We start from the raw sequence: 24,476 nt of genomic DNA on the forward strand, positions 1-24,476 counted from the left end.
CTGAGCCGGGCACAACAAGCACACGGGCATCTCATGACGCGCTTAGCTTAGATGACGTCGCCATTGCCTAGACTACTACCTTGACTACCTAGGTCAGCTACAAAAGCTTTGCAGCTGCCGCTCTCCTGCTTTGTACTCATCTCTACCTACCATCCATCTCCTCATCTCCATCTAAATACCATCAATCAAACATTTCCATCTCCCAATCCCCCACACAATCACAATGGCTACTCTTCACTGTAAGTAAATACTAAATCCTGCTGCCAGCCCATCTACCATCCCACCTCCCAACCTGTCGCCGACCTTTCAAACAAGAATTGATCACTGACGGAGCTTTTATCCAGACCTCCCCCCGGTCAAGCCCTCGGCCATCGCCCTGGGTACTGCCTTCAACCACGCCGTGTCCCTCGCGGTCCTCGGTCCCATCTTCGGTGAGACCTACCGCCGCGCTCAAGCAGCCAACTCCAAGGAGGAGTTCTTCAAATCAAAGGAGGCTGCCACTGCCGCTGCCACCTGGGGAAGCTCCATCGCCGGCTCAGCTGTTCAGGCGTATGGCGTGGGTGCTTTGATCAACGCGACTGGTACTCTTAGTTACAAGGGCGCTGCGTACCTCGGCAGCTTGATCTTCTTTGCCTCTTCTGCACCAACGGTGAGTTGAATGATGAATAAGTGTCGTATAATATGACTAATTCAGTATAGCTTCTTGCTCAAGTTCTCACTGAGAAGCGCCCTCTCGATACCGTTGTCGTAGGCGCTGTCTCCAAGGTCCTCGAGACTGTAGGCCTGAGCTTGTTCCTCACCTACTGGGGTGTAAGTTGACATGGAAGAATCATAACATGTGAAGAATCTGACGCGCCGTTAGACCCGTACCAACCCCTTCAACTAAATACCTCCTCTAAGCCTGCTCTCACTCGGCGCTAAAATGGAACGACGATATGTGGTAAAAACTAGCCCAGATATGACGCCACTAGTATGGCAAGTAACTGAACGAAAGTAGAAGTCTTTCGTCTGTAGTAATACAAGAAGTAAATAATATCGAAACCATTCTACGACTTTCGTGCGATGCTGCCCATTGTGACGACATGTGAAGAACGCTGCCTGCCCGCGGGAAGTTTTAGATGCTGACAATCTAGTCTTAAGATCTGCGACTGCATATCCTGTTCCTGTGCCCTTATCAATTACGCTCTCTATTTACTTCAAGTAAGCAGTTTGAGGCGGTTGGGGCAGGACTCGTTTGGCGCGGGCGGTTCGCAGTTGATCGACAAAGATAGGCTATCTTTATCGCACCCCTCAATTACACACCAACTCCTGGCCGTAGCAGATAAGACATACATGGTTTCAGCTATGCAATAGCTTTCTCATCGATCTCGAACGCGGACATAATATTATGACTTGTGAACTGCCCGGTCTACGTCACCAACGGATTCCCCTGCTATATTTCCTCTTATGGGCAAGTGTAAGCAGCACCTGAACCCCCCGCGAAACCCCGGAGTGATGTACGACTTGCTACCCCGGCCGATTCTCCACAATTCGCATGCAACATGCCCTAAATCGCGAACTCTGTGCTGGAACTCCCACTCTCAGTGCGCGACATGCGTCCGGGGCGCCGCTTGACATATATCAGGCGGGGACCCCTAAGGAGAGAGGGACCCTTTTCCTCTTCAACTAACCTAGCCTGTCCTGTCCTGCTTCTCTGTCCAGACACAAACTGTATACATTCATCCAGCAACCACACGAGAGACAGAGACAGAGACATAGAAAGAGAGAGGGAGACAGAGCCATGGATGACCAAGTAACCCGCCTCGTAGAAAAGACCTGGGGTATGTCCCCCGTCTCTCCTTCCATCACGACACCACTCTAACACACATCCCTATAGCAAAATACCAAACTCTTCCCAAATCCCGCCGCCTCATGATCGCCATCTCCGGCATCCCAGGCTCAGGTACCACCCACCACCACCACCACCACCACCACCACCACAATCACCACAACCACCACCCACACCTCCCCTCACAAACTCTAACCCTCCCACCCCAACCCACAGGCAAAACCACCCTCGCAACAACCGTCGCCAGCGCCCTCAACGCAAAGCACGCCCTCTCCTCCCCCGGCACTGCCGCAACCACCCGCGTCGCCGCCGCCATCCCCATGGACGGCTACCACCTCTCGCGCGCCCAACTCTCCGCCCTGCCAGACCCCGCAACCGCACACGCCCGCCGCGGCGCCGCATTCACATTCGACGGCGCCAGTTTCCTCGCGCTAGTGCAGCAGCTGCGCGAGCCCCTGGCGCCGGAAAGCCGCACGCTGTACGCGCCCTCGTTTGACCATGCGCGCAAGGATCCCGTGCCGGATGATATTGCGATTAGTCCGCAGACGCGCATCGTGGTGTTTGAGGGGAACTATCTGAGTCTGGATCGGCGGCCCTGGAGTGAGGCGGCGGGGCTGATGGATGAGTTGTGGTTTGTCGAGGTTGGGTTTGGGGTTGCGTGGGAGAGGCTGGTGCCGAGGCATGTGCGGGCTGGGATTGCGAGGGATGAGGAGGAGGCTGGGAGGAGGGTGGATGAGAATGATTTGGTGAATGGGAGGGAGATTGTTGAGGGGCGGTTGCCGGTTGATGAGGTTGTTGTGAGTCGCGATGATTTGGGTTGGAGGCCGGATGCTTTGGCTCTGGCTCAGCAGACGTAAGGCCATAAAGGAGGTTGTGCCTTGAATGAAAGCGAGCGTTTATAGCACACCCATCGTGAATCGGAGATTCTGGATACCTATTCTTCCTGTAGCACGCCGTCTTGACTGCTTTGGGCAGTAATAGCGAAAAGCCAACTCCATCTGGGGCAGTATATGAGAACTGGTATAACCCTGCAGCAATGCTTTAATTTATATAAGCCGTTATATCGTCTAAACTGGTACATACGCTTAGCGCACACCTGGAATCGCTCCTTTTGCTTCATTTGCGCCTAATTCCTCTTCTTTCCATGAATCTGCGCCGACCTTTCTGCCTCCCTCGGCTCTCTTTACTCGACACCACAATCCCACCTCCTTATCCCAAACAAATTGCCACAACACGTACACCCAACTCTTGTGATACGGCAGATCGTTGTAGAACTCTCCGGCGATCTTCCTAAGGACCGGAAGACGAGTCCACGGGATGGCGGGAAAATCATGATGCTCATTGTGCAGACCCACATTGTAGGTCAGCAGATTGAGTGGTCCGTAGTATGAGTAGGTTTCAGGCACTGGTACCATAGTCGAGGGATCCTTCGCTCCAGGAGCTTGTCTTCCGAAGACATAATGCTCCGCGATGAAGTGTCCGGCACAAGGATGTAACGACCCAGCCAAAAACGAACTCATAATCAAGTATGCCAACGCACGACCACCGGCAAATTGAATGAGGGCGAAATCAAAGGCGAGCTGTATGGCAACGTTGAAGAGGTGTATTTTCGTGATGGGCAACTTGTACACCATCATGGGTCGGATGGCGTAGAAAAGGATCTGGAAGGTACAGAAGAAGGCCTTGCCAAAGACGGAGTCGAGAAAAAAAGCCTCAAGGGCGGTAGGCAAGTCTGTATCAAGACCTTCTACCCCTAAGGACTTATGGTGCGTGAGATGGTATGGCTAAATAGACGTTAACTTGATATACATTTGGCTCTTTAAGAAGACTTACTCGGAACGAGGCACTATAGGGGATGCCAATAGGTAGGTTTGCAAATACTGCGAAGGTTCTATTCGCCAACGGAGAGCGGAATGCCAAGTTATGCGATATTTCATGAATGGCGAGAAACAAGTTTTGGTTTGCGGTCGCGCCGATAATGTAGGCTGTGAGGAGGAACGGCCATGATATAATGGCAACATCTCTTAAGAGATATGCGCAGAGGATTTGTAGAGCGACGACTCCGGTAACAACATATTTCGTAAGAGGTTCAGGGCCACACAGTTTTGTCACCTAGGACAAATGTCAGTTACATCGTCGTTAAGATCCGAACAAATCGCACCTCGGGATGAGCCTTTATAATAGCTTGGCGTCGTGTTCGGTGTGGTTCTTCTGTGTAAGTCCAGAAGAAGTGGTCGTACTCCGTCTTCCTCTCTGAAACGGCAGCAGTCTTTGATATACCACTCTGCTTAGGGAGAGAGCGTTTGCCGGTTTCTACCACTACCGCGGGAACAGATGAGCGCATAGCAAGTCAATTGCCTGTTGACTGAAAAGGAAGAATACTTGTTGTTCGAGGAGTGATAAATCGAATGCCCAACTGTGTCCGGAGAGGAGTGAAAGTTGGGAAATATGGAAGCTGCAACAATTTCAAGATGTGATTCGCGGAAAGGGTCGCAGCTGGTGGCGTTAGAATCCGGATCCGGATTGGCGTTCCACCAGGCGGGTACTGGCTGCACGGTGGCACCAATCTTATCGATCTTGGCGTTTTCCATTTTCACGCATACGTTCACGTCCGCTAATCTAAGGTTTATATAAGAGCCCAAAGGAACCATATAAAGATACTGTATTATTGTATAATGTTTTATCTAGCGCCCGCTAGCGCCCTCACCAGAATCACCGCCGGAGAATCACATTTCGCGATGATCCACGCCCTTATTCGGAAATCCGATATATCAAAATCGAGCTCTCTCCACGACATGTAATTCCGTCTACTCTTCATGACCTATAGCCTCGTATTGCCTTAGTGCCTTAATCCCCCTAGGCTGCCTTAGAGCTTAATCCCATAGACTGCTCGCAATCTGCCGGCCGCAGGCCACCCTAGTCTATTATATCTTTGTTTAAATTTCTTATATGCTTAGTCTTAGGTATAACGGCAGAAAAGGCTCCATCCAGAAAGATAGAGGTAAGAACACGCGTGCACGTGTGCTAAGAGAGTCAGGTTCTAGGCAAACAACGAATATAGTTTTTAAGCTCTAAACTCCTTACTTTAGTCTATAAGAAGACATCTTGAACCTTGAAAGAAGAGGAGATTTTCCTGAATACCAAGGATACGGTATTTCCACGGGCCATCCTCTAGAGATTCATAAAACTATCTCTATCAATCAAGATTAAGTCCCCGGCCAAAGCACGCGTATGATCTAGACTTAACTGGACTCCATTACTTGACAGGAAAGCAAGCAAACCGAAGAATGCTAATTTATTATTAGTAAGTGAAGATAACCAAACACATGACCTTACCATGGTTCACTGTACGCCTGATTTTGTGTCCCGTAGATCCGTATGTTACAGTCTGAATCCATGACCAGTCTGCCTTGTCCCATGCTGCAGATTCTCCAACTATATGCAATTGTTAGTAGACTATTCGTGAGCGGAAACCAGAACTCACTCTGTATTTCTATTAAGTGTTTTAACAATAGCAGACTAACCATTGATGCTAGAGGTATAGCCCTAGGATCAGGCGCATATTGAGGAAGTCTGGAGAAGTCCGCAACAGAATCAGGCGCAGGTTGAGAAATACTGAGGACGATGCGTTGTGCTATTCGCGAGTGTCTGAGAGATTTCAATGATTTGACTACACCACTCCGAATATACAAATCGCACAACGCTATATCGGCAGGCTGGTGTGGCGAAACTAGCCTAACATACGATTGTGTTGCGGATCCCGGGTCACGACAACGAGGAACACCATCTAGCCAGAGCAGTGGCTGACGATGACGATCGAACCCTTGCGCGAGGTCGTAATAGACATGCCGCTGGTCTGGACTTGCCGAGGCGGCTGCTCTTCTCCAGCGGGCATCATTGTCGCAATAGACGCGCACGCTACTACTTCCTAGGTCCCTGTTGTATCTCAGATTCGCGACTGATACCATAATTTCGCGCACTTTGTCTAGATAATGGCTCGTTTGCGGGTCGTTCGATCGAGAGTCGATACCGAATGTATACTGTAGAATATGGCCCAAATCATCAGCCGCTCTATCACGCCCCGGCCCCTGTCCCAATGGATGGCCACTGAAATAGCTTGTCATCATATCTAGACTACGGACAGCCTGCCGTGCCATTGCAACTGCTTCTATGACAGCTATGTCAACGCCCAAACCTATACATGATGAATCGATATAATAGCCTCCTAGAGTAGAGGGTGGAGGGTCGGAAGTAAGGCATAGTTCAAAAAACATAGAAAATAAGATGGCGATGAATATAAGAGGACCCATTGTACTAGGAGTAGATGAGAGTGTAGATGGAAGGCATTTGTGATTATTCCTGGACCTATATAACATAGAGGCCGTACTATATACTATCATGTGAAAGTAATTAGCGCAGCAACATCTTCCCCTTTCCATGAGTATTTACCTATGAGCCATATTAGAGACTAGATAGCATTTTAAGTGATCATTATCATATCCACATCAATTCGGCCCGCGGTAGAAAATATCAAGAGAGTACTAGTTTTGTATACTTAGAATGAATTTCTAATAATAATCCCCACCTGAGTAGTTTTGCGTGACTTTAGTCCGCAATATGAGATATTAATTTAGAACTCCCGGTATACTACCGGCTACACTTTCTTTGATAAGAATGTATTTACCAATATAAGTTAGTATAGAATCACAGGTATATGAATGATGTCCTCGTATAAATCCTGAAGTGCATCATATAAACTATATACCTCGCTACGAGTATAGCTTTATGTTACTAGAAGCATAAGGTATGAGTCCAAACACCTTGTCCAATATTCTGTTATCGCAATATGGCCTGAATTTCAAGGTTACTTTACAGCTAGATTTCGATATGCGCATCCTGGACATTATTCAAGCAAGCACGTATCGGTGGTCTGACTGATGCTTATGCTGTCTACGTATTGATAATCAGAACATTCTGGTCGGTTCAATAGTCGTCACCGCGACTAATAACTTCTTTGACTGTCGGGCGCAATATGAAAGTCTACGTATCTCAGCTCTGGTTATGGTTAGGGAAAGCTTAGATAACTCACATGCTCTGACTGGGCGGTATATGAACCCTTGATGTCGACCAGTGGGGGATAGTCCTCCACGATCCCAGATGAAACCAAATTGTTGAGTCCAAGAAGGTACTTCTCATGCCCTAATCTGTCCAAATATCGCCGGCACCATGGTAGAGTACCGAAGTTCTTCGTGATCGAGCTTAGCAGTGTCTTTGCTGATGTCACCCGCAGTGGTACTCTGGGAGCATCTGGATTCAGTGCATAATGAGAACATTCCAACTAGACTCATTGTCAGCATGTGTAAATGTAAAGGAGTACTTATATACTTACGTCATCACGGACGTATCCTTTACCAGTACTCCCGAAGGTTTCTACGGCAAAGACTTCTCCTTCTTCCATCTTTGTCTGGTCACCACCTTTGACGATTGGCACTGACTTCCCGCCATGTATCCTGTACTGGTCGATGTTGTGCCCATTTAGATTACGGATACACTTGATAGGATATGTTGTGCCATTGATCTCGCACTCGTAGCTCTCCATGACTTCCTGGATCGCAGCTCCAATGTCACTCATGCGAACATCTATACCAGCTTGCTGTAGATATATCAGCAATCATTGCATCATCAGTATGCTATCAGACTACCTTGACACCCTCATTAGTAGCTGCTTTGACAGCAGCTAACAGCGGGTCGTATTTTGGATCAAACGCCATCGTAAAGGCACTATCGACGATCCTACCATTGAAATGTACCCCAAAGTCGACCTTCATGACGTCCTGTTCGCCAAGTACGGTCTTATTACCCGCATTTGGTGAGTAATGTGCGGCAATATGGTTCAGATTGAGACCAGTTGGGAAACCCATGCCGGCTTTCAATGCATCGCCCTCTTCAAGACCTTGATGTCCTGCAAGGGCACGAACACTGTCCTCAATGCCCTCTGCAATTTCAGTGAGAGTCTGCCCTGGCTTTATCCACTTTTGTGCCCATTGTCGTACTTGTCTATGAATCTCTGCGCCCTTCCGAAACTCTGTAACCATGTCTTGATTAATGCGATCTAGATGACGCTTCTCTTCATTTGTCGAACGGTAGAGGTTTTCGTCTCTATATTCGCATATCTCTCCTTCCGGGAAGTTCCCATCGGGGAAGAGCTTATCGATTTGTACGCGCGGAGGTGAGGTTTGTGTCTTTGAGCTGGCCTTCTTTTTCTTCTTCTTATTTTTCTTCTTCTTTTTCGCAGCTTTTCGGTATGTCAGAAGATGTACATATGAGGTGTGACTTTACAATCTACCTCCGCCAGCTGGCGCTCCTTCATCTACCTCCTCTTTTTCATCCTCAGATTCGTCTTGTTCTGCATCGCCATTTTCGACTTTTGGCGCATCCTTCGTGCCAATCCCGGTCTTACTGCTGGACTGTTCCACTGGACATAGGGTCAGCGAAAGATAGCCATGGATCAAAATAGAAGCCACATACGGTTCAGGCGTTCAACACCCTCAGTTGCTTGAGCCGCCATGATGTGGAACACCTAATTTTGAGTATGCACATGAGGAAATAACTATAGCGGATCGGCTTGACCCCGCTAAGCCCAATGTGAGACCTTAGCACGAGTACGTCACTATTCCTGCAACATGAGCTGCTTGTAATCTCATTTGACTCTCGAATACTTCAACCGTGCATTGCACATCGTACCGCTTCCTTTCATAGTAAAACTACCAGTCGTGCACCTTAATTGCGGAATGCAGAAACTTCAATGCCTCTACGGCGGTCAATTTTCACCCTCACGTCCCCTCCCCGAACACAACTATGCCAGCTAGCCAATCGCCACTCGCGCTTCCACACATCGTCCATACGGCGTGCGCAGACAGATGTATTTCCAGACCACTATGAGACCCTTTCTCTCTCTCCTGATGCAACCCAAAAAGATATTAAACGGTACGCCCCATGTCTAGCATTTTCCCCTAGGGATTCAAGTGTTCTCCCTCACATCGGCTTCTTCTTCTCGCCTCACTGCCTCCAACTGACACTCCACAGTCAATACTTCACACTATCCAAACGCCACCACCCCGACACCTCTGACAGTCCCGACTCACTCCCACGCTTCCACGCCATAACAGATGCATACCACACTCTTGTCGATCCCGCTACGCGTTCTACCTACGACCGCGACTACGTGCGCGTTTACAACACTGCCGCCGGTGCCCCTGCATATCCCGCGGGCTCACACGCCTCACACACATCATCCTATGCCGGCTCGCGCCCAGCGTCTGGGCTGTCGCGTCGGAGGACGCGATTCAGAGGTCCGCCGCCGAGCTTCTATCGAAACGGTAGGTATGGGACGCAGAGCGCTAAGAGGCAGGCAAATGAGCATGCCTCAGCCGGGAGTGAAGCAGAGGCTAATGCGGCGGGGCAAGGTATGGGAGGTGGATTTGGACCTGGGCAGAGCTCGAACGTGTTTGGAGGTGGTACGCCACATTTCGATACACAAGCTCATAGGCGAACACACGAATCAATTATAAATGGCCGAGAAGCAAGGAGGCGGGCGACGGGGACTTTGATACCGGATGATCATTATGAAGGTCCGAGGTATCATCAGCTGACGATGTTTCTTATGCTTTGTGCGATAGTAACTTCTGGGGTTGCGGCAGGGGGTTTATTGAAACAAAGACCTGTTGCGCGAAAAGAGAAAAGGGGACAATAGCAAGGCTATGACAGAGCACGCAATGTAGACTTTAGACGACAGTATGTACACACAACACTCACGGGTTATGGCGCACATCCTTGTACATACATTAGAATGGACAAGATGTTGCGGCATGTGTATGGACAGATATGCATTGTAGTGGATTGTTAGTACATGAGAGGGAACAGAGCAACGGGGGTCCAAGTGAGATAGCTTCATCCATCCACGGAGGAGATTGGGTGTACGGATGACAGTCCTAGTGGGCTGCTGATGCGGACGTGTCCAAATCTTGCTTAACCCTCAAAGGTGAAACTGGCACCAACCTTGTGAGTTGACTCATTTAGTTTTTGTGTATCAACAGAGGCGCCAACACCGAAGGTGAAACCGGGGTTGACCTTGGTATTATAAGAGAGGGCAGCGATACCGCGGTCATTGATCTTGGCCTAGTTAAAAATATTAGTACATGATCCGTTGTGACTTCATGGATTGAAGACATACCTTGGCAAAAGATAGAGGATCAAGTTTGTACTTGCTGGCAAGCTCGATGCCTACAGTAGAGGCAGCTTTAGTGTCGTATACTGCCTTCACACCGGCCTCAACCGAGGGGTTGACCTTCTGGTAGTAGGTGGCAGCAAACACGCTGAGGTTTTGGGTAGCTTGCACAGCGGCACTGAAGTTGCCCTGGTTATACCCAAGAGCAGCAGAGTACCGGCTGACAGCAGCCTTTTGGACGTCGTAACCAACCTCACCACCAACAAGGAAGCCCTCGTAGCCAGCCACACCGTCCACAATTGCCGAGAGATTGCCTGCAGCGGTGTAGTCGAAGAAGGAGCGGAAGTGGAAGTTCGGCTGCTTAAAGAAGAGGTTCACCTTCTGGCCAGCGTTGCCACCCTTCGAAGGGTTAAGAAGGGTCAGGGCCTCAGCCTTCAGACCTTTGGTAATGGTGTTGTCGAGCTCGACTTTGGTGCTCAAGAGCGAAGCAGTGTTGAATGATTCCGTGATGGTGATGCCTGCATTTTTCGATTGCATCAGCTTGTGTCTCATTCTGTATGTTGTGGATCTGATATACGCTCTTCCCGTCTTCTGCCGTCTATCCGGGACGGAAGACCAGACGAAGTCGAAAGTGAAGCTGTTTTGGCGTACAACAGGTACGTGTAGAGTGGAGGAGAGATGGGAATCGTTACCATTGGAAAGTGCTTTCTTTCCCTCAATCTGTACGAACATAAGTATCTCAGCTTGTATTGATGATCAACTACATACCGAGGCGCTGACGGGTCCAGAGTGAGGTGATGTTCCCTTGGTAGTGAAAGCAACGCCGTTGGCAGCCTTCAGCTTGACCTCGAGGAGAGCTGTTACCAAATTAGAAAATCGAGTCGACTGCCTTGGCTTCCTAGACACATACCAGAAGTCGCATGGTAGAAATCTCTATTGATGAGCTATTTGAAAGGTCCGTTAGTCAGTCCTTGGTCGCAGAGCTCTTGAGCTGGGCAATTGCGCGGTTACATACGTCGTTTGCGGCCTTGCCAATGTCGGCAAAGGCAGGAGGTGGAGGAGCAGGAGCTACAAGTTTTTCGGCCATTGTAACGGATGAGGTTGTCCAGAGATGGAACGAAAAGGTAATCTGAATTGTGATGTTGGTGCAATAATCTGTGAGAGTCTTGCGGTGAAAGGAGGAAAGATTTGGCGCTCAACGTTTTACCTCACAGCTAATCCGTAAGAGTGGGTCACCCTGAAAGGAAAACAACCACGGAAAATCTCGGAGCCGGACACCAAAGACGCTTCACCTCATCCACACCCGTGCACTCATCCTAGCCATGAGAGCTTCATCATGCACGACATTCGTTCTTGGTTTTCATTACTTGACCAGTTCTCGTCCAATATACATCTCAGTCTATACTTCTAGATTCACCGACTCTACGATGAGTAATGCAAATCATCTACAAGCCGAATACTTTCCACTAACAAGGGAGAGCGAAGACGCCAAAATGAACGACTATCTGTCCGAATCTTCATTTAGGAAGATAACACGTTTATTCTGCATGCTCATACTTTTTCTGATGATACGATATAGCCCTGCATCGAGTCAGTAAAAGCTTCGTAATGTGAAATATTACCAGAGCATACCGTCCACTTGGATCTGTCTGTTTAGACCATGTCGGCGTCCATCGCATGACTGTTGACGCGCAGGAAGACGGAAAATGCTCGTCGAACATGCAGCGATACCAGTAACTATATACGTTAACCCTTGCGCAAAAATATTGATGGGATGAACGCATACGCTTCCTTAGTGTCCGGAACATCGTCGCCCCATTGTGGCTTCGGCTTCTTCATGTCTTCGTCACTAACGTGTAGTTCAGCGTTGTCCCTTAAGGCGTCGATCCATCCGTAGCCAACACCATCACTGAACTGCTCTTTCTGTCGCCACAGGATCTTATCCGGAAGGTAGGGCTTGGTGTCCGGTTCCTCGCTTGTATCAAAGGCCTTTCTTAAGATGTATTTCTCGATGCGCTCTTTGGTGATCATTTTCTCCTTAGGGTCTATGTTCATTGCGATATCGAGAAACTTCTTGTCCAGGAATGGCACACGTGCTTCTACTCCCCATGCTGCAGTCGACTTATTGGCACGAAGGCAGTCCGCAAGGTGAAGATTCTTGACTCGGCGCACGGTTTCCTGGTGCAAAGCGTCTCTATCAGGAGCCGCGTGGAAGTAGAGGTAGCCGCCAAATATCTCATCACTACCTTCGCCACTAAGCACCATCTTCACGCCCATGGCCTTGATCTTCCTGCTAAGCAAAAACATGGGGGTAGATGCTCGAATTGTAGTAACATCGAATGTCTCAAGATGGAATATGACATCGGACAAGGCATTAAGACCATCTTCGATGGTAAAAGTGAACGAGTGGTGGCGAGTTCCTAAAAATTGTGCTGCCTCCTCGGCTGCCGCAGTGTCGGGTGCGTCCTTTAGTCCTATCGAGAAGGAGTTGAGGACCGGAAAGAGCTGTACAGTAGACAGCTGGTTGTCATCATCAATACCAACAAGCCCATTCTGTTGAGACACGCCGTTTCCGTTGGCGATCTGTTTTCGAGCTTCTTCATTCAGCCTCAGTGTCTCTCGCTGGGCAATGGATGCGACCAAACTCGAATCAAGTCCACCTGAAAGCAAGACTCCATATGGTACCTCGGCCATTAATCTCTTGCGTACCGAGGTCTCCAGGGTCTCTCGAAGTAGTTTGTAATTTAGAGGGGTGTCGGGAGTGGTCTCCGGTTGCATCAACCACTTGGGCACGTAGTAGCGTGTGATCTTGTCCGTATTCGAATCATATACGTGTCCTGGAGGGAAGCTCATGATGTCGTCACAGACAGGGTGTAGACATTTCAGTTCAGAGGCGAAGTATACTGCTCCTGGAGTTTCACTTGATCGTCCCATGTAGAAGGTGGTGATGCCAATTGGATCGCGTGCTGCAACAATTCGGTCTTGCACCTTGTCATGGAGTACCCATGAGAACATGCCATCAAGGTGTTTGGGCGCATCGATATCATGCTCTAGATACTGCGCCGGGGTCAGCCGTTACTCTTCACGTCAATAATTCTCTGTAGACGCACCAATGGTATGATAACTTCGCAATCAGAGTGCGTCTTGAAATTGTATGGCTTTTGGAGGTGTTTTCGTAGGACCCTGTGGTTATAGATCTCCCCATTGACTGCCAAAGATACAGTTCCTTCATCATTGACGATGGGCTGAGCCCCAGTGTCTACATTCACATGAGCTGTTCCTCTTGCGCACGCCAAATCTCCAACAACGTACCAATACCGACAATACTCAAACGTTCGTGTACGAGAACTAAAGCAGTTGTCAAACCAGGCCTTGCGTTGATGAGCATATACTCACTAGTATTATTCGCGATAACGTTTCCACCTGCGAATGTTCAGCATAGCTTGTGAATGTGTCGTGCTTTGATCCTCACTCCAATCTGGGCCCCGATGTCGGACGCTGCACTTAAGTCAGTATATCGATGAAATAGTGAAGGCCCAGACAACATACGCTTTGCCCATGCGGAGTGCCGTAGGCTTAAACTTTTGGACATCCGGGTGACTACAACGACATTATCAATCATGGCAATTCATTCCAAAGACAAGGGAGCAAGATGTTGCTCTGTAAGAGGAGGGTGCGCACCGGTGGCAGGCGAAAATTCCACACATGCTGTCGAAACTGAAAAGGACTGTTCACGCGATTACGTTTATGGTGTTGAGGAAGATCAATGAGGTTTGTGAGAAGAGGGGAGAGGAAAGGCTTGTCCGTAGTTATCGCAATTTTGATCAAGAAATTGAGTCACGCTGAGCGAACGCGGACTGACATAACGAGCGCCCCACCATAGATAGATCTCAATGCCACTATCGGCGCCGCTAATTCGGCGACCCTTGGGCGACCCTTGCATGCCATGCAGGCAAGACGCACACCCACGGTCCAACCCTAGCCGGCGTAAATAGAATTATTCCTGGTCAACATGAGGCTGGTGATGCACCCAACGACCGATGGAGGCAAACGTACACATACAGCACGCCCTACCTCACTTGCCAGTATGTGCTCAACAGTATTCCATATGCACATGGGAGACATCAGGAAAAGTCGTGTATAGTGATTAGGAAGTAGATTGACCCCGTTGCTATCTGACAGCCAGACGTATAACCCGTCCATCTGGTCCGTACCCAGTCAGCTCCTTACTCATTGTCGCAAGGTTTCATACTTGAAAGGGAAACGTCAACTCTCAACACAACTAAGTAACATGGAAAACAAGGGGTTTTTACCGCAAGGTCAATCAAAACAGAATGCCATGGAACCCCTGAGGCCTCCTCTTGCGATGCAAAATAAGCTAATCATCGCCAATCCTGGTATATCGTGTAAACTAAGGACGTCGATGCCAGGCTCATTTGTGTATCCTTGGAATTCCAACATATCATTACGCCTCGTGCCTTAGGGGTCGTAGTGTCTATCACGGATGACGTGCAGAGTGATCTCGAATCATGGGATCCTTTTACGATATATGAGTCTCAACTCAAACTACCTCAAAAGAAAAAATAGGCGAGAATGAAGCTGATGAGGCAAAGTCCAGCCACGTAAGGTACTGGAACGCCATTCGCAGGAGCACGTTGAAGTGTAGCTGTTACTGTTCCAGGACCACTGCGCTGAGAATCAGTGCCGATCTTCCGCTGCCTCAGGCCCTGAGTAGCTTCGTCCTTTAGTTTTACAATTGTAGCTTGGGCAGTCGCCAGTTGCTGCTTGAGTTCTTCAGTGTTTGTAGGAACTGCGGCTACCACTGTGGAAGCTCCAGAGGTGACTGCAGCACGAGCTGTCCCAGCTACATGCTCCACAGTCTCTCTGGCGGTGGTGACCGACGGTGTGGAATCGGAGATACGCTGAGGGGTGACTGCATCTGGCGAGGGCGAGCTCGGTGCGTGATCTGCTGTAATACCGTTCGACTTCAGTGGGGTTGCGGCTTCCGAACCGTCGGCGGGCAAGAAAACGACACGAATCTTGCGTTCTTGAATAGACGACTTGGCAGTTTCTTCGATGTGCGACCACTACACGATTAGAGCAGTGTACTTATGATCTTTAATTGTAACCTACGATAGAAGCAACGTTACTGAATTCTCTGTCGGCAGAGACTGCAACGGACTGTACGAGAAATTTGTCGCGGCATTTCGCATCTGGTGGAGGATCTTCCTTCATAGACTGCAAGAGAACTTTGATAGTGTCAGTATTCAGATCTTGTTAGATTTATATGTTATGATGTACCTTGTACTTCGACTTCGCCATGAGGCTCGATGCGACCAGAATTTGGACGGACACAGTATCTAGGAGTAGTACGTCAATGGTGTTATGATACGGACTTGACATCAACAACATACTGTTTAGGGGCGGTAGTTTTGACCTAAAAAGCCTCAGTCAGTCACATGGAATAATCTATTCGTACAGACGGGATAAACACTTACCTTGAAGGCCACTGGGTCGGAGTGCGGATTCTTCAATCGAAGCACATTGGCGACTTCATGCTGGAAAGGGCCTGAGGTGTATGTTAGTCCATCACTGGAACATTTCATTGGAGCCTGGCGCGTAAATGGTTGACTTACGTTTGAAGCCGAGCTCAGGCGGATCGAGTTCGACCGACATGGTTGTTAAATGCGTGCACACGCTGTCAATAGTATTATAAACGCCTAGAAGGTTAGACGAGGGTGACGACAAGGCCTAGAAGGTAGACTTGTTTGTGTCTGTCTAGACCGACAGTTGGCAGGCTGAGGATATAGGTCGCAACAAGGATGAAGAGTGGTGTTGATGCCGGAGTCTGGGAGACAAATGATGTAGGGATTCGATGTTCGAGTTCGAGGTGAGGTAAGTAGGTAATTAGTTGGTGGAGATCTGGGCACGAAGTCCAACCCTCCCTAGTCGGCGGGTCGGCATCCACGTCACTGCCTTCCAGGTCCCGTCCATGTGAACGGATTTATATCATCAGTGTTTTCGAAACAATAAAAAAGAAATACTTCACTATTAAATCGTATGAAATTTCAGATTGAAAGTGCACCTAGTGTACGATATCTGCATATCAAGATGTTTTCACGTATGGTCGAGTTCGCTGACTACCTTAACTCCGGACGGACCCGTGGTTCGCTAATACCCATACTACCCATATAATCCGAGAAGGAAGTTGCCTACATCACATCCCCACTATATCAGAAGCTTCGACTATCTCCGTTCCTTCCTACAGCAACATCACTTACTGAGAGGGTTCCACGATGCCGACGGACTTAGAGCAACTCAAGGAGATGGGCTTTGACCCTGAGCGTGCTCAGCTTTCATTGAAGAAGTCCGGCAACTGTATGTATCATCAGTCATGGACCATAGTATCGATCTAACAACATATATGACAGTAACACAGGCACTTGAATGGCTCGAAAAGAATCAGGATATGTCATGGGAGCAGATACAAGAGTCAGAGGCAGCAGCAAATCATGGGGTTGACGAAGATGCGCCAGCGCTCAAGCCTGGCGAAGAAGCGAGATCACTCAAGTGTTCCGACTGTGGCAAAGGGTTCCGAAGCACTGCCCAGGCCGAATTCCACGCCTCGAAGAGTGGTCATGAGAATTTTGAGGAATCTACCGAGGAGATCAAGCCTCTCACCGAGGAAGAGAAAGCAGCAAAGCTCCAGGAACTCAAAGAGAAACTGGCCGCTAAGCGCGTGGGCTTGACGGAGCAGGAGAAGGCGGAGAAGAAACAAAACGAGATGATCCGGCGTAAAGCAACCAAAGAGAGCCAAGACATCAAAGAGCAACTCCAAGTCAAAGAACGTCTGAAAGGTATGACGAATTATCCTATGACTATATATGTCGCTGACTACAGTACCAGAGGCGCAAGCAAAGAAGAAGGAGAAGCAGGACGAGATCGATGCTCGTAAGCGTGCTTTGGCAAAGATTGAGGCAGACAAACAGGCCAGAAGAGAAAAGGCAGAGGCCCAGAAGGCCCAACGTGCTGGACTTGCGCCCCCTGAACCAGCAGCACCCGCAGCTCCAACCAAAACTACCGCTCCGAAGTCGAGCGCATCCTACACCGAGGCAAGACTCAGGCTGCAGACGTCCAACGGCACTGTCACCAAGACGTTCCCTGCAGAGACAACTCTCTTCGAGGTTGCACATGCCATCGCCGCTGAGAATGGCGTCCAGGCCAGTTCATTCACGACCAACTTCCCAAAGAAATCATTCGAGCTAACTGATTTCGGGATGACACTGAAAGAAGCTGGAATGGTACCAAGCTCGGCGCTTGTTGTGAAGTAGGGAGCACTTGTGCACCTATGGATGCATGAGAAGGCGTAAAGGGTGTGAAACTTCCAGAGATAATCCGATCGGGGGAGCATATGAGCACTGGAGTTGATTGAGAAGTGCATACATTTGATGATTGGCAAGTGGTTGGCAAAAAGTGTAGCAGGCAGAACTACTGCCCACAGATAGGGGTATCTATTCAATGACAAAACAGACAGTGTATCGATCACAAATGAGCGAAGATCCTATGTTTACATGTTTATTCTTCTGAGGCCCTAGTGATACTGGAGGTGGTAACACTTTCCTGCTCGACCATTCCCAGATATGAAATCTCCTCGCTTGGTCCTTCGGTCGTACTTCGCCTTTGCATGACCTACCACGCTCAAATACGCGTACGCTATATCGTTCATTTACCATAGAAAGTTCGACTGTATTTAGCAAATTTTGCTAATCACCTCATCGTACTCCCTCACATAGCGTACTCGAGTACGTACCTAAGGCAGTCTATATTGCCGGCTTATTGAGTGGCTACATACGTTGCCGTTATCGAATCTCAACCGGCCGATGCATCGCACTCGTATGAGCAACCAATCAGCGACGAAACAGCAGTTATTATAAGTACAGCCACGGACAGCCATTCAGGACTTTGCCATTGCTGGGTCTGAAAAGATGTCATTTGTGGTAGGAAGAATTTGAAGTGAGAGAAGGGCTATTCGAGGTAGGTCAGTCTATGAGCGAATTTAGATCATCAGGAGCACAGATATCATCGTTAACACGTATACAAAGGAAAATTACCAATATTTTTTAAAATATGACTTGCGTTAAATTCATTATACTGCCAGATACTGACCGGTCTATTACTTTTGAATTCCACAAAATGGAAGTGACTTTACACGCTCTTGATTGCAGGTGCTTTAAATTCGTATCCAATCTCCTTGAGCTGCGCAGCCTTTACTGAGCGTCTCTTCACTTCTTTAGTGATCCTCCTCTCCCAGCCTTCTTTGTGTAGAGGCTGTCTAAGGTGCTTTGCAGCCAACTTATTACGTGGCACTGCCTTAAACCTCGAGTTGGCGCCGGCGAAGAGATTCTTGTGTACCTGCTCCTTCGGTACTGTGCGGACTTGCAAAATGTGGTTGAACATGAGATATTTGTCCATCGTGTTAGCAACGATCTTAGCGACCTCCGAAGACGCAAACTCGACGAATGCGTAGTGTTTAGACTGGCCTGTCTTTTTATTGCGGGAAAGACGAAGGCGGGTGATATCTCCAAATTGTGAGAAGTATGCGCGCATCTGGTGCTCGTAGAATCCGTGAGGAATGCGACTGACTAATGTTAGCGAGCTCGAAAGGATGACTGCCATGTATGCTTACCCGACGTAAATAACGCCCCGTTCTTCTACGTGGTCTCCGGCAGCTTTGAGCCTTTTCTGAAGCGCTTTGCTACTAGGTGCGGCTGGAACGTTGTCAATAGCAGCGGGCTCATCCACCACTATCTCTTCCTCATCTTCGCTACTCTCGAACCCTTTCAGGAGCTCTGCAGTCTGGTCATCGACCTCGTCACCCTCATTATCTTCGTCAAAGGGCACTTCAACGGGTTCGGAGATCTTGCTTTCTTTCTTCAACTTCGCTAAGCTTTTCTTAGGCTTTGACTCAGATTTGGAAGGCTTTGGCTCTTCCTCTTGAGACTTTAATTCGGTCTTTACAGTCTTCAATCCCTCTCTTTTGGGCTTTGACTCGACAGTCGCTGGCTTCGATTCGCCTTTCTTTGGTTTGGTAGTATCCTTCCTCGTGACTTTGCTCTCCAGCTTCAGGGTAACGATTTCTTCCTGGTCTGTCTTCTTCACAGTCTTCTTCTCCTTGGTGGCTCCTTCAGGCTTAACAGTCCTCACTTTCTTGGACGCCGGTGCTGTCACAGGAGCTACTAGTACTTGCTCCGTCTCGAAGAAATCGGCTGCACGCTTTCGCGTCGATTTCCGGGTCCCATTTGAGCCGCTCTGGGTGACGACAGGCTCGTTAACCGCCTTTGTAATATTCTTTGTGGTGGCTTTCTGCTCCACAGCGTCGTTAGGCACAGGAGCTTCTTTAGTATTCTTGGCCTTCTTCGTATTTCGGACGGAGTCTGTGTCGACTGTAGTCTAATTAGACTTCAGTCAAAATTGGTATGGCCGTTGAAACTTACTTTTTCTCTTCGAGGTCTTCAAAGAAGCCGCCATGTTTGCGATTAATGGAACTGGTCTTGCTCGACAGTACTCAGGTGCTTTTGGTGCTGTACAATTTATTCTATCCTAAAGAATTGTCCACCAATTCTTAGCGTAAAAATGTTCCTGCCGAACATGGTCCGAGCCGCTAGTGTGACATCCTATGCCAAGACAAGTTTCCATTTGTTGAAGTCCAGTATGAGTTATTGGCGATCAAGAAGCTATATTGCATAAATCTTCTCGAAAATATGGATCAATCAATCGATCTCATGGATCCTGCAGCATGGGATGACTCTGCGCTGATCGATTCCTGGGATATGGCCTTGGCAGAATACAAGGTATTGCGAATAGGTTTGTGTACGAGACCTTTGTCTAATCCTTAACAGCGCTATCACAGTATTCACGCAAGAGGAGAGAACGTCAAGGATATCATCAAAAAGTATAGAGATGTTAAATGGGACCTGTATCATCCCATATCAATCCGAGTCACCATATGTGCTGATACCATATAGTGCCGAGGTCGAGGCCGGATTGAAAAACATGCCTCTGGACGATGAGCTACCACCTATGAACAATTACAAACAAGACGATCAAGATGTAAAGGAGGCGGTAAAGGACCGCAATGTGCGTGTATAGTAGCTGCCTGACCAAATGGAGCCATTGACGTTGATAGACCTCCGAGCAACCACCTGATACAGCACAAGCACCGACCAACGTCAGTGTAGAACTACCTCAGGCTTTACTTGCGACTGGTGGGCAATCTTGCGACTTGAACTTCGAGAGTGGGTATCCTGCTGACTTTATTTGGTAGTTCCCGATGAGCAGCTCAAGAACCTTATGATGGCTTGGTATTACGCCGGGTACCATACTGGGCTAGTAGAGGGACAGCGCAAGGCCCAGGAAGCCATCTTGGCTGAGACGACCAAATCTTGAGTACAATTGGAAGACCTAAACTCCCGAAAGGTGATTTTTGTCCACGAGAATGAAGCGCCAGCCTAGTCTGAGATATGATGGCCAGCTCCAAGTCTAATATCGTTGACGAGGGCCGTGTTCGAGCGGCTCTGGCCAGGGAAATTCGAAACAAGACTCGTGACGAGAACCACGTGTGCAACAGAGCCGCGAAACGCTGGTGACTTAGAATTTCGATGTGTCTGAGACTCTAGAAACCTGTTGCAAGACGATAGGATTTGGTCCTGAAGTACACAATGAGACTTACCATTTCATGCAGGAGTCGTTGTCTTGTTGTATCAGACTGTAACGAACCGTTTAGCCTGGGTTGGGCGGCAAGGGCATGTTCACACTAATCCTAATCGAGTGTATGCGACGAACGTGAGACACCGCCCGAGACGGCTCCAACACAACTATTGTCGAGAAAGGTGTCCCTGATTGTAGACTATGTCTGAGGCTCTCTTCCAATATTGTCTGTTTCTGCGGAGAAAACATGTAATTCTAGCGGAACGCCGTCGAACCGACGGCCACATCGTTTCGAAGTTGACCCCTTCTACCCAGGTCTCTCAAACATACAATTTCATGCTCATGTATAAGCTGCTCCAGTTCCCATCAAGTGGTCTGCTATTCTTCCACAGTTCCTCACCAAGCATAGTAATTGTTCTTCGTTCCTCTCTTTTATCGCCTTTCCTTCCCTTGACCGAGCCGGCCCTCGCATCGCGCTTCTATTATCTTCTATCCTCCTTATCGTTTGAATAAAACTTTTACCGCAGAGCGGCTTTAGTCATCTTTATTATCTGCTCTTCGCAAGACCATATAACGAAACTAAGAATATGAGAAGCTACGCATTCATTTCGCTTCTGGCTGCGGCGGCCGGTGCCACTATGCACGAGGCCATGCCCATGGAATCGCCTGCACCAATGGCTATGGTCGCTTCAGAAGTTGCTCCTCCTGCGGGCGCAATGACCCACACTGTAAGATACCCTTCCAATAACATTAATGATGCCTACTAATGTCGCTCAAGGTTATTGTCGGTGGAGCAAAGCCCGCCGCTGAAGCTACCGGCGCACCTACGCCTCTTCTCTCTTACAATCCGGAGTCCGTTAAGGCCAACGTCGGCGACGTGATCGACTTCCAATTCATGCCGAAGAACCACACTGTGACACAGTCGACCTTCGGAAAACCCTGTGTGAAGATGGAGGGCGGTGCAGACTCTGGCTTCATGCCCAATCCCGATGGAAAGGCCGGAGTCAGTTGGAAATTCACTGTGCCATCAACAGACCCAATCTGGATGTACTGCAAGCAGAAGACGGGCAATCACTGTGGTGTTGGTATGGTTTTTGCTATCAACCCCAATGACAACACAGTCGACATGGCGAAGGCTGGTGGTGACAAAACGTTCGCGGCATTCAAGATGGCTGCGATCGCACAGAACGGTACTGCGGCGATGACGGGTGGACTTCAAGCTACTCCTACGGACGCACCAGCTGCGCCTTCGACAGTAACTATCAGTGCAGCTGGTGGACAGCAGACTGCTGGTATCGCTGCCCAGCCGTCTGTCATACCGGGATCTGGCCAGGCTGCGGACGGCTCGAGCTGCTCTTGCTCTTGCTTATGCGGTGCAAACTCTTTCCCTCCCCAAGCAGCTGTAAATAATTTCGGTGGTTTCGCTGGTATGATGTCCAAGCCTTAGTCCTATCACGGGTCTATGCTGCAGAGTGGTCTCAGAAAAGGGGAGGTGTTAGTGGATGAACTTGTAATAATCTCATTTGTGGTTTACATCCTTTGGGAGGTGCTCAAACACCCCCAACGGACAGCTGGTCTCAAACCTTAGGTTTTGGGGTCTCCATCGGCGTTGCAGGATACCATAATTTAGACATTGTGCATATTGCTTGTACACAATTGCAAGAAATAGAACACAGAACCTAGTACTATCATAAACCTAAGATGAGTGTGGCTTTAGCATATGAAAGTGTCTTTAGCTCGCTTTGTGTCGAAGGTCTCTTCGAGGACATTGCCTCATAAACTGTACATATACGTTTGTAGATCAGTCAGCTTCAAGTCAACGAAAAACAGCATAGTAGTAACTTGTGTATGGCTAGAACGGTATCAAAGATGTGCTGTAATCTTCGCATTTCTCTTATATGATCCTTGCGTGTATGGCTGCAGGACTCTTATAGGGTATAAGTATTGTCCTAGGTCGCTTAACTCCCAGAACCGTTGACTCGTGACACTCGAAAGCCTCTTATGCGCCGTTCCCGTGATACGCCAGTACTCCAGCGTCTGCTCAGGATGTCTGTACCTTCGGGTCTCCCTTCGCAATTATGGTGTCCTCTTCTTGTTCCTCTTCGGTATCGCTGTCAGCGCGTTTCCAGTCTGAACTCCTTCGGCTGATGCGTAGGGGAAATGGGTCCCGCGGGCTGGCAAGAGGGCTGCTAGGTGTGATGCCGCCGATGCTACCAGTGATACTTTCCGAGCGACCATGACCGAGCTTGCCACTACGTACGCTCGCTCCATCAATCTGCTTGCTGGCATAATAGCTATTGCGTTCACTACTCAATGTAGGGGCTACAGCACCTGACGATGAGTAAACGCTGGCTCGCTCCGCACTTGCAAATCCCGTCATTGTAGTAGGTCGGGGTCCTTGATTTGTCGACGTGGCTCCATCAACACGATCACTAAGAACACTCAAGGGAAGTGATTCGCGACTTCCTCCCCATACTGATGATGGCGCTAAAGCTCGAACAGAAGCATTGGTATCTAGTGAATTACGTCGGCGTCGCTTTGAGGATGACGCGAGTGTGAGGATGGATGCGTTGTCAGTAAGTACACCGTTCGCAGTGGCAGCTTGGTATGTCTGCGGAACGTTGTGTGGTGCCAGATGCGGTGGTATCGCCGAAGCCGGAGATACAGGGAACTGATGAGTGAATTGCACAGGATTCTGGCTTCCTTGTGGAGCGTTGGCAACATTTCCTCCATTTTGCGTTGTCAAAAGGCCTGACGCAGCCGTGGACTGAATTGTCGTGAGGGTTGTGGTAAGAGATCGCTCTGAATGGTTCGGGGAGGAGAAAGTGCTGTTCCCCCCTCCGGCTGAGCGACTAGTCTCAGCCTTTGATTGTCCTGTCTCCGAGTGAACAGTCTCTGGATTGGTTGTGACTGTTGGTGCTGCGGATTTATTGCTGATAGTAGGCGCACGTTGATCTCCTGTTCCTCCTTGTTCGTCTATAGAGCCAAAGCTCCCAGCTGAATGTCTAGCGGGACTGAAGGGGGAGGGATGGCCGTTGGCATCCTTATTGTGAGCCTGAGGGTATCCTGATTCAGGGTATGGATTGTTCTTCAAGCGAGTAGCCTTCTTGGACTTCGAAGGTGAGCCTTTTTTGTTTGTATTATTGTTGGAATCTGACGATGAACCTTTGAGGTTCGCAAGGCGTTTGACCCATTGCGAAAACGGGCGCCGGCGATTATGCCACGCTGAATGAAAGATCATGTTAGCTATACCATCGTCAGAAACAATCAAAGAAATATACGTACTACTATTCTGTTTAGGCGCAGCCTCAACTTCCGCCATGATCGACAATGATGAATATGAGATGTCTCGCAAGAGCTTCGTAGGTCTCTCGAAAGAATGTACTTCTGTGGTAGTGAGAAAGCAGTTGAGGGCTTAAGCAGCAGCCTCCAAGGGATGGAGCTTGGCTCGATGACGAGGCGTTGCTGTCGGAGGTGATCCAAGGAGTTTTTCTACCTGTAGAACGAGTGCCAATGCTACGTGTATGATAATAGCTGACTGTGTATGCGCAGAGGGCTGTCAGTGAGCGAGATTCGTGTTATGTATATGAGGGAAGTTGTGTATGGTAGGGTTGGGCAGCGGGCTGGCGCGACTGATCAGCCAATCGCAAGGTCACGTGTGTTCGCGCCAAAGTCCTCTGACTGAAATTGAAACTCCACAAGCCTTGTAAACAC

The 24,476-nt window shown here is 48.9% G+C and overlaps 14 protein-coding genes across 14 annotated transcripts; 6 read left to right on the forward strand and 8 right to left on the reverse strand.

Moving 5' to 3' along the window:
* Positions 1–146: 146 nt before the first annotated feature.
* Positions 147–944, forward strand: EJ05DRAFT_474669 (DUF1761-domain-containing protein). The gene is made up of 4 exons (XM_033743649.1): positions 147–239; positions 345–649; positions 700–810; positions 863–944. The coding sequence occupies exons 1-4, from the start codon at positions 224–226 to the stop codon at positions 884–886; spliced, it is 456 nt and encodes a 151-aa protein (XP_033602035.1). The 5' UTR covers positions 147–223; the 3' UTR covers positions 887–944.
* A 561-nt stretch (positions 945–1,505) lies between these two features.
* EJ05DRAFT_474671 (P-loop containing nucleoside triphosphate hydrolase protein) lies at positions 1,506–2,903 on the forward strand. The gene is made up of 3 exons (XM_033743650.1): positions 1,506–1,820; positions 1,877–1,942; positions 2,045–2,903. Exons 1-3 carry the CDS (start codon positions 1,781–1,783, stop codon positions 2,683–2,685), a joined length of 747 nt encoding a protein of 248 aa, XP_033602036.1. The 5' UTR covers positions 1,506–1,780; the 3' UTR covers positions 2,686–2,903.
* A 10-nt stretch (positions 2,904–2,913) lies between these two features.
* EJ05DRAFT_437102 (sphingolipid delta4-desaturase) lies at positions 2,914–4,172 on the reverse strand (the record flags this gene model as incomplete). Its single annotated transcript, XM_033741774.1, has 3 exons — positions 2,914–3,612; positions 3,662–3,940; positions 3,990–4,172. The coding sequence occupies 3 exons, from the start codon at positions 4,170–4,172 to the stop codon at positions 2,914–2,916; spliced, it is 1,161 nt and encodes a 386-aa protein (XP_033602037.1).
* A 724-nt stretch (positions 4,173–4,896) lies between these two features.
* EJ05DRAFT_536870 (uncharacterized protein) lies at positions 4,897–6,288 on the reverse strand (the record flags this gene model as incomplete). The annotated part of the gene is made up of 6 exons (XM_033749341.1): positions 4,897–5,118; positions 5,165–5,263; positions 5,313–5,321; positions 5,353–5,476; positions 5,573–6,193; positions 6,278–6,288. The coding sequence occupies 5 exons, from the start codon at positions 6,286–6,288 to the stop codon at positions 5,210–5,212; spliced, it is 819 nt and encodes a 272-aa protein (XP_033602038.1). The 3' UTR covers positions 4,897–5,118; positions 5,165–5,209.
* Positions 6,289–6,811: 523 nt separating this feature from the next.
* Positions 6,812–8,396, reverse strand: EJ05DRAFT_498799 (peptidase M24A, methionine aminopeptidase; the record flags this gene model as incomplete). Its single annotated transcript, XM_033746739.1, has 6 exons — positions 6,812–6,868; positions 6,918–7,166; positions 7,218–7,481; positions 7,531–8,123; positions 8,175–8,303; positions 8,357–8,396. The coding sequence occupies 6 exons, from the start codon at positions 8,394–8,396 to the stop codon at positions 6,812–6,814; spliced, it is 1,332 nt and encodes a 443-aa protein (XP_033602039.1).
* Positions 8,397–8,489: 93 nt separating this feature from the next.
* On the forward strand, positions 8,490–10,035 carry EJ05DRAFT_302964 (uncharacterized protein). Its single transcript, XM_033740617.1, has 2 exons — positions 8,490–9,712; positions 9,887–10,035. Exon 1 carries the CDS (start codon positions 8,634–8,636, stop codon positions 9,579–9,581), a length of 948 nt encoding a protein of 315 aa, XP_033602040.1. The 5' UTR covers positions 8,490–8,633; the 3' UTR covers positions 9,582–9,712; positions 9,887–10,035.
* Positions 9,719–11,142, reverse strand: EJ05DRAFT_526267 (mitochondrial porin-like protein; the record flags this gene model as incomplete). The annotated part of the gene is made up of 5 exons (XM_033748861.1): positions 9,719–10,006; positions 10,062–10,775; positions 10,824–10,912; positions 10,966–10,999; positions 11,071–11,142. 5 exons carry the CDS (start codon positions 11,140–11,142, stop codon positions 9,857–9,859), a joined length of 1,059 nt encoding a protein of 352 aa, XP_033602041.1. The 3' UTR covers positions 9,719–9,856.
* A 42-nt stretch (positions 11,143–11,184) lies between these two features.
* EJ05DRAFT_463000 (asparagine synthetase) lies at positions 11,185–13,796 on the reverse strand. The gene is made up of 9 exons (XM_033742700.1): positions 13,737–13,796; positions 13,605–13,655; positions 13,528–13,553; positions 13,452–13,478; positions 13,366–13,403; positions 13,166–13,315; positions 11,842–13,112; positions 11,688–11,792; positions 11,185–11,636 (listed from the first exon to the last, which is right to left on the reverse strand). The coding sequence occupies exons 1-9, from the start codon at positions 13,760–13,762 to the stop codon at positions 11,594–11,596; spliced, it is 1,737 nt and encodes a 578-aa protein (XP_033602042.1). The 5' UTR covers positions 13,763–13,796; the 3' UTR covers positions 11,185–11,593.
* A 383-nt stretch (positions 13,797–14,179) lies between these two features.
* Positions 14,180–16,140, reverse strand: EJ05DRAFT_474674 (VAMP-associated protein). Its single transcript, XM_033743651.1, has 6 exons — positions 15,692–16,140; positions 15,554–15,624; positions 15,470–15,492; positions 15,357–15,415; positions 15,189–15,304; positions 14,180–15,142 (listed from the first exon to the last, which is right to left on the reverse strand). The coding sequence occupies exons 1-6, from the start codon at positions 15,729–15,731 to the stop codon at positions 14,627–14,629; spliced, it is 825 nt and encodes a 274-aa protein (XP_033602043.1). The 5' UTR covers positions 15,732–16,140; the 3' UTR covers positions 14,180–14,626.
* EJ05DRAFT_474675 (uncharacterized protein) lies at positions 16,039–17,682 on the forward strand. Its single transcript, XM_033743652.1, has 3 exons — positions 16,039–16,433; positions 16,487–16,912; positions 16,962–17,682. The coding sequence occupies exons 1-3, from the start codon at positions 16,352–16,354 to the stop codon at positions 17,384–17,386; spliced, it is 933 nt and encodes a 310-aa protein (XP_033602044.1). The 5' UTR covers positions 16,039–16,351; the 3' UTR covers positions 17,387–17,682.
* A 471-nt stretch (positions 17,683–18,153) lies between these two features.
* On the reverse strand, positions 18,154–19,653 carry EJ05DRAFT_302998 (uncharacterized protein). Its single transcript, XM_033740619.1, has 3 exons — positions 19,550–19,653; positions 18,742–19,498; positions 18,154–18,693 (listed from the first exon to the last, which is right to left on the reverse strand). Exons 1-3 carry the CDS (start codon positions 19,581–19,583, stop codon positions 18,261–18,263), a joined length of 1,224 nt encoding a protein of 407 aa, XP_033602045.1. The 5' UTR covers positions 19,584–19,653; the 3' UTR covers positions 18,154–18,260.
* A 163-nt stretch (positions 19,654–19,816) lies between these two features.
* Positions 19,817–20,501, forward strand: EJ05DRAFT_484535 (uncharacterized protein; the record flags this gene model as incomplete). Its single annotated transcript, XM_033745352.1, has 5 exons — positions 19,817–19,906; positions 19,955–20,007; positions 20,081–20,192; positions 20,242–20,350; positions 20,380–20,501. 5 exons carry the CDS (start codon positions 19,817–19,819, stop codon positions 20,499–20,501), a joined length of 486 nt encoding a protein of 161 aa, XP_033602046.1.
* Positions 20,502–21,418: 917 nt separating this feature from the next.
* Positions 21,419–22,209, forward strand: EJ05DRAFT_437168 (uncharacterized protein; the record flags this gene model as incomplete). Its single annotated transcript, XM_033741777.1, has 2 exons — positions 21,419–21,490; positions 21,541–22,209. 2 exons carry the CDS (start codon positions 21,419–21,421, stop codon positions 22,207–22,209), a joined length of 741 nt encoding a protein of 246 aa, XP_033602047.1.
* Positions 22,210–22,771: 562 nt separating this feature from the next.
* On the reverse strand, positions 22,772–24,358 carry EJ05DRAFT_302993 (uncharacterized protein). Its single transcript, XM_033740618.1, has 2 exons — positions 24,048–24,358; positions 22,772–23,987 (listed from the first exon to the last, which is right to left on the reverse strand). The coding sequence occupies exons 1-2, from the start codon at positions 24,082–24,084 to the stop codon at positions 22,804–22,806; spliced, it is 1,221 nt and encodes a 406-aa protein (XP_033602048.1). The 5' UTR covers positions 24,085–24,358; the 3' UTR covers positions 22,772–22,803.
* Between the last annotated feature and the right edge of the window lie 118 nt (positions 24,359–24,476).

Source organism: Pseudovirgaria hyperparasitica, assembly GCF_010093815.1.
Source record: "Pseudovirgaria hyperparasitica strain CBS 121739 unplaced genomic scaffold EJ05scaffold_5, whole genome shotgun sequence".
In the NCBI taxonomy this organism is placed as follows: domain Eukaryota; kingdom Fungi; phylum Ascomycota; class Dothideomycetes; order Acrospermales; family Acrospermaceae; genus Pseudovirgaria; species Pseudovirgaria hyperparasitica.